The sequence below is a fragment of the Poecilia latipinna genome, unplaced genomic scaffold (assembly GCF_001443285.1).
Source record: "Poecilia latipinna isolate Pla-1442-1.1 unplaced genomic scaffold, P_latipinna-1.0 Scaffold796, whole genome shotgun sequence".
Classification (NCBI taxonomy): domain Eukaryota; kingdom Metazoa; phylum Chordata; class Actinopteri; order Cyprinodontiformes; family Poeciliidae; genus Poecilia; species Poecilia latipinna.
Window position 1 is genome coordinate 62,286 of NW_015113412.1, and position 6,984 is coordinate 69,269.

At 41.2% G+C, this 6,984-nt stretch overlaps 1 protein-coding gene across 3 annotated transcripts in view; it reads left to right on the forward strand.

The window, feature by feature from the left end:
* The window catches only part of pcdh17 (protocadherin 17), a 64,300-nt gene extending 57,517 nt beyond the window's left edge, over positions 1–6,783 (forward strand). For all 3 annotated transcript variants that reach the window (XM_015046876.1, XM_015046874.1, XM_015046875.1), the window contains one exon: positions 3,043–6,783. In XM_015046876.1, coding sequence (XP_014902362.1) covers positions 3,043–3,740 — 698 coding nt within the window. In that variant the 3' untranslated portion in view covers positions 3,741–6,783. The remainder of the gene's footprint in view (positions 1–3,042) is intronic.
* The last annotated feature ends 201 nt before the right edge of the window (positions 6,784–6,984 follow it).

Below are 6,984 nucleotides of genomic sequence, written 5' to 3' on the forward strand. Positions count from 1 at the left end.
TTGTTTTTGGGGGGGGGGGGGGAAGGGCGGAAGTTTTAAAAAAAATTGATTTTTTGATTCCGGCCCTGTTTTTTTTTTTTTTTTTTTTTTTTTAACCCTGCTGATGTATTACAGCCATTGTGTGCTCTGGTTGAAAATAATATTGAAGTTTGTATTTTTATGTGCAGTCTTTTGACTAAATCAGCGATGTCTGCGCTTACATTTTCTTGCTCCAATCTTGAATCGCTTCCTTAAAACCTCAGACGTGCATCACTCTCAGTCGGCGTGTGTAGGTGCATTAACTCGTCATCGACACCATTTAAATGTAGTCCATTTTGTATTGGTCTAGTCTCGCTTTTCCAGCTCACCTTATTTCCTCTGCAGATGACTGCCTTGACACGGGAAATGTCAGGCTCTCCCTGGCAGCGCTTTTGGGCTTCTTCAAACATTTGTGAAGTGTTAAGCTCATCTCCACAGCTTAGGAAGGGCAGTCTCTCGGGAATCTGTGCTGCTGACCCGCAACTCGGCAAAGACGGCCAAGCCAAGTGCACTCAAGCACATCCACTCTGCTTGCTCATTCGCATCAACGAAAGATTGTATTAGTCCCAGGTTTGTGGTCTTTAAAGCAGCACTTTCGCCGCGCTGTAGAGCCTTGTGCATTGCATAATGGAGCTGATGGGGTAGCTTTCCAGTTCCTAACAGCAATTCTGTCCTTCAGGAGTCAGTTGAGAATAGTAGCTCGAACGCTGCACGGTTCTAAGTGGCCTTGTTGTTACTCCAATGAAAGGTAACCTTTTGTTTTTACATTTGCAAGTACAAATTGTAGCCTTGTGTTGATAAGTTCTTCAGAATTCAAAACCTCTGATTTTTGCTATAAAAAATACATCAAAATGATGGAGTGCATTTGTCAAATTGAGGTGTACAAGGATAAACATTTATCCTCAGTCTTATTTAAGAAAAGTAAAGTAGGTGGAAATTAGCTGGTATAACTTGGATGATAAACACAGGAAGAAAGAGGCAGACACCTGTGTTTGACACAAGGCTGACACCATCTCAACTAGGGCCAGGTTCACACTGCGATCGTCTTGACTGGTGTGTTTTTATAGGGCGCAGCAGCAACAATTAATGCAAGTCAGCTTTTTCCATTGACCATTATGACCAGAGTTTATTATCATTTTGAGTATCTTACTGTGTTATTGAAATTCTGCTCCGTATGCCAAGTTTAACATTTAGTTGAAAGCTGTTTTCGATTGCTATTTTTCTGGAGTTTTAAGACAATTTTGTAATTTGGTAAATGGCCTGTATTTTATTAAGTCCAGAGGATCCTGCGGATTTTGTCATTCACTCATGCACGTTCTGATGGTGAAAAGCTACTCCGTTGTAGCCACAGCCATCCTGTCGTCATCAGATCCTCTGACCGCAAGCAAGGCAGGTTAAGTGCCTTGAAAACACAGACGCAGAAAGATGGTGAAAGGACGAACTCCTACCACTGCTGTCACCTTTCTCCCAAATTTTCTGTAAAAATATGAGCAACAATTTTCTTACTTGTAAGTATGGAACATAATAAAATACTCAGGTAGCAGGTTAACGTCTTGCCAGTAAATGTTTAGCTTGAGGAGACGCCATGGATTTTGTTGCTTCTTACTTTGTCAAACAACTTCCATCAAACTAAAGTTTTGTTGGCGAACTGAACTGCTGATCTGCCCAATCGCCTGATTGGAAATCTGCTGCCATAGTTTCCAAACAGCTATGAGACCTGGAAAAGCAAAAAGGACAGAAACGCACCATCTGCAGTGCAGTTGCACAAATGACAGCCTGTTGCAAAATTCAAACATTTGCTCCACTCTTGGTGGACTTGGAGCAGATTGACAAGTCACGGCCTTCGACGTAACGTCCATGCAGTAATGTGGAAGTTATTTAGGAGAGAGCATGGAGACAAGCTTAACAATCTCCTGTGAAAATTTACATATTTCGTATCTACTAATATAACACATACAGAAATATTCTTAAACTGACTTGTTTGAAAAAGCTAAAATCAACTAACACCGACTGTTAGCTGTTTCGCTGCTATGAAGATGTTTTTCTAACATGTTTACAGTGACATCACATCTGTCTACTAGGTTGATAACATTACAGGAACTCACTATGGCATCCATTAAGACGCCTCTTAATATCTTTCCAATTTGTCACTTTATAGTGGTTTGGGAGTCTGGATGTCTAATTTTTGTTAGAAATAAGACATAAGCTTCAGTAATTTCATTTCACATTGTTTTGTATGACTCGTGTCTCTGTATCCAACATACGACAAAAACCTTTTGTGCCACACAATGTTTCCTCCTCTCTTCCATCAGGAGCAAAAAAAATATATATACTTTTTTCTTTCTCTTTTTTTTTTTTTTAGCCAAGTTTTGGATCCACTTTACACAGGCACAAACACTCCCATAATCAGCCAAAGTGTGCTTCCTTCTGAATAGAGATGAAAGAGAGAAACACACACTTCTATGCACACATATGCACATGAGAGGCAACAACAAGGCACGCGCAAATAAACAGGCAGAAACACACAGGGAAGAAGCACAAGCCATTTGGCACAGGCTCACTATCTAGGGAGGGCTTCAAAGCCCACTGACATGAATTTATGATAACGCCACTGTGCCTATGCCAAACCTGAACCGTTGTTGTTTTTCTCTCACTCCCTTCCCATCTTTTCTGTATGCTCTGCCATCCCCTTGATCAGAGCTTTGGAAAATGCAAGCAGGTGTCCCCCAGTTCCCTTGGAAAGCCGTGTGCCTTTATGTGTGCTTTAGTGCACATGTGCCTGTGTTTATATGTGAGCGCCAAGAATGGGACGTCCTTTGCTGGCTTTCCTCTTTTTTGGGGATTTCTTTGGGATTTTTGTTCTATTTCTCTACCTTTAACTCCTTCTCAAGTTTACTTTGGTTTTTAATGCCAGTAGGATTTAAGTGCCGTCTCGTTTTGCGTTTTAATTCCGCTTTATATAGATGTTTGACATTAACGTTGCTATCTCCTCCATCCATCCCCTCCCTTTGTTTTTGTCTGCAGATGAGGATTGTTTAAATTGCACAGAGGAGTGCAGAGTACTGGGTCATTCTGACCGCTGCTGGATGCCTCAGTTCCCCGCAGGCGGAAACCAGGCGGAAGGTGTTGACTACCGCAACAATATGTTTGTGCCGGCCGGGATGGAGGCAGTTGCCGAGACAGAAACCTATGAGACCGTCAACCCCAACGGCAAGAAAACATTCTGTACTTTCGGCAAGGAAAGACGCGACCACACCATCCTTGTCGCCAATGTCAAGCCCTACCTAAAAGCAAAACGTGCCCTCAGCCCCCTGCTGCAAGAGGTACCCTCAGCCTCCAGCAGTCCAACCAAGGGTTGCTCCACGATGCCTCCCTGCTCCGCTGTAAAAGGCCCAGCAGATGGGGCTGAGGGCAAACCTCCCCCAGCCAGCTGCTCCGTCCACTACGGGCCACCCGATGGTCAATACCTGTCACCTACTAAACAAACAAGAGACCAAGGGGTGTACCCATCGTTGCCACCCTCAGACCCGGTGGCCAAGGTGCTCGCAGAGGCCCGCTCCAGGATCAGTCAGGAGGCAGCAGGTGAAATGGAGTGTGTCCTGGAGCAGGCGGAACCAGATTCAAGCCGCGACGGGATGGACGCTGACCAGGTGGTGAGAGACATCGACAAACTGTTGCAGGACTGCAGAGAAAGTGAGGCCACTGGCACACTGAGAAAGTGACTCAAACGACTGCAGCGTAGGAATTGTGAAGATAAAAAGTCGGGGTTTGTTGCTATTCTAACGACTCTCATGCCAAAACTGTCACCAAAACAAATCGAATAGGTTAAACCTCTCTGGTCCCCAGAGCGTTTTTCACTGTATTTGTTGTAGAAAAAGTACAGACACTGGACTTTTATTACGTCAGTCACATGGCGACCAACAAAATAAGGAACTGACATCTGACTTTTTCTGAATTTCTAAACTTTTTTTTGGATTCTTAAGAAAATTGCAGGGGTTTAAGCCTCTGGCACCTCGCAAGCTCCTATCTAAGTGCCCACCAGCTCATCCGTGTGTTGTTCATGGTCTATCGTGAAATCCTACATATCTTTTTAAGTGTGCGTAGGTGGATTTCTGTTTTGCGTGTTGGACATTGAAACTGAACGACAAAAGGACTACTTAAGGTCAGACCTGACAATCGATGTGGAAAAAGAGAAACAAAAGCCGATCTGTTCGGACAGTGAAGGACAGGAACACAACTTTACCTGTTTCTTTTGTTTGTTTGTTTGTTCGGGTTTTTTTTTTTTATTAAGTGATAAACAAAAAGTGTAGCGTGTGATGGACCAGATCTGTACCTGAAGAGGTGTCCTTTTAGAGAGTGGGTTGCTATGGACCAGTCGGATCTGTTTCAGTCGGATTTATTAACAGTGTAACCATGTCTCACCCGTCATTTTGTAACTACATGTGTAAGCTGTGTCTGTCTCACACCTCTATTTAAATGTTCATGTTGCTCAGCAATGTAGTTGCACGCACCAACGTCACCACATGTGCACTACCACTCTGCATACACACACACACGGCAGTACATCGACACGCGCTGATGCTGCACCACACGCAGAAACACGCAAACAAATGAATGCTCACACACGACTGCCCATCTGTGGATTTGTCTTATACATGTACACCATCAGCTTTTAGTCCCCTGTGTACAGTGAATTATCATGTGTGTGACTATGCCTTAAGGCAATCAAGTTGTATAAAAAGGGACATTTCTTTCCTCAGCTGTGAAAAGATAATATCTATATGGTTATATAGATGGCTGTATGTATGAATCCATGTATAGTGTCCGAATATCAGCAAAATATTTATACATTTTATAAGGAGAGGAAAAAAACAAAACAAAAAAAAAAACAGGAATTTGAAGTGAATAGTGTCCTGGAGTTGAGGTCAGGTGCGAAGCATTTCAGGAAAGAACTGCAAAGGACACTGCCATTGTTTCAAAGACAAATATCCAAAAATATGACAAAACAAGAAAATGTCCCTTCACATTATCACTATACATAATATCATTCTATGTGTATATGTATCCAATTTAGATGTGTTTACATCAGAAAAACTGACATATTTTTTATTGATTTTACTGCAATTTCTGTGCATTTGAGCCAAATTGTTATGTGTACAAAAGCTATATTGTGTATTTTATTAAATTAATATATTGTTGTGTTGCAATATACATGGGCTTATATTGTATTTGGCAAAAGTTGCCTTAGTAGCTGTCGAACTCTGTGAGTTTGCTTTAGTTTGGGTTTCTGTTGGTGTTTCCTTTTTTTTTTTTCCATCTCTATTCTGCATCTTTGCAGGCAGACTGGCCTCAGTGCTTTTGAGATGTCGCCTCTTTTTACCCTGAGATCCAGCTGGATCAAATACAATAACTGTTAGAAGCTTAATGAGCCAGCTGATCTGGAAGACGATTCAAACAAACAACAACAACAAAAAAAGCAACAACAATAAGGAGACAGTTTGACTATTTTTACTGAGCAAATTTTTATAAGGCAGCTATTTTCTTTAACAATAACAAGTCTGCATATTTTCTGTTCATTCTGTTTCTACTTTCTTTCCAAAAAAAAGAGAGAGAGAAAAGAAACCCGCCATATGGAAAGTGGAGTGGTTTCCTTGGTGATCATGAAACTGCCTTACTGTCTCTGCAGAGAGCTTGTTGTATCTGTGGAGCTTTGTGACTGCTTCTTAAGCCCTGGTCCACCAAAATGTGCATTTCCTACAAAGGACCAAAACAGGTTCTTTTTCAACAGTCTGCATTGTTTATGTATGTACTTCTTCTTCAATACATGTTGGAAATCTCATACTTTGCAGAGAGACTTGACATCTGAAATTCTATCTGAAGTTACTTTGGAACATCTTCGCTGTTTGGATACGTGGTTTGTATAACCAGGTGTCTTTGCATTCAGGATTTCTTAAAATAAAAAAAGAAGAAAAACATTTATTTTTGAGAATTTTGGCACGTTTCGGCCAGTCTGAAATACTAATGCAGGGTGCTTTTTCAAAAAAAGAAACAAAAAAAACAAATCCCTTACAGTAAGGTAGACGGAACAGTAGGCTACTTGTGTTCTGGAAAATGTGACCACAATCATAAAATGTATATAACCTGCAGCCATGAGAGGAAACAGTGACTTATTGTGGCACCTAGACATGTTGGAAGTAGAATTTCAGCTGTTGTCATACAGGCAAATCACACCCATGTTTTTTTTTTTGTTTTTTTGGGATTTCCTTTGTTTGGGCATTCTATCATTCTTCCGTTCTGCATATTTTTGACTTCTTTGCATTTTGCTATTCATTCACTGACATCTCTCCCTTTTTGACTGTTTTCTCTCCTTAGAGGGGCAACGCAACTGCTACCTTTTCTCCTCTCTTTCATCTGAAAAGTATTTGGTTTAGGTTTACCCTTGCTCTTTTTTTTGCAGAAAAGCAGAATGCTGATTTTTAGACAGAGCTTAGAGGCTTTGACAGAGGCACACAAATATTTACGCTTCTCCTTCTTTTTCGGAGGAGACTTTTTTCTTCTGTTTTAATTTAAATATCTGGATAAATCAAGCAAGCCTCAGATTCACATGATACAGGCAGCACAAAGAGTTCCAGCCAGGAATGCCATCACACACACTCACAAACACCAGTGCATTTAAGTGACATAATGCTTAAATGCACTGGTGCATTTGTTCATTTCATTTTCATAAGCACTGAAAATGAAATAAATACTTAAAGAGAGGGGGGGGGGGAAACATTGCAAAGTTGATTTTGAGTCTTCCTTATGTACCCTAGTGATTTTTTTGTGTTGAGCAACTTTGTCTGCCTCTTAGCTAGAGCCAGCAGTCTCTCTTTGTGTTGCGTGCTTGTTTGTTTGATTTCTGTACATATTATGTCCATTTTCCTTCTTTCTCCACCTCAAACTCCATGTTGATGTCCTTCCTTTCTT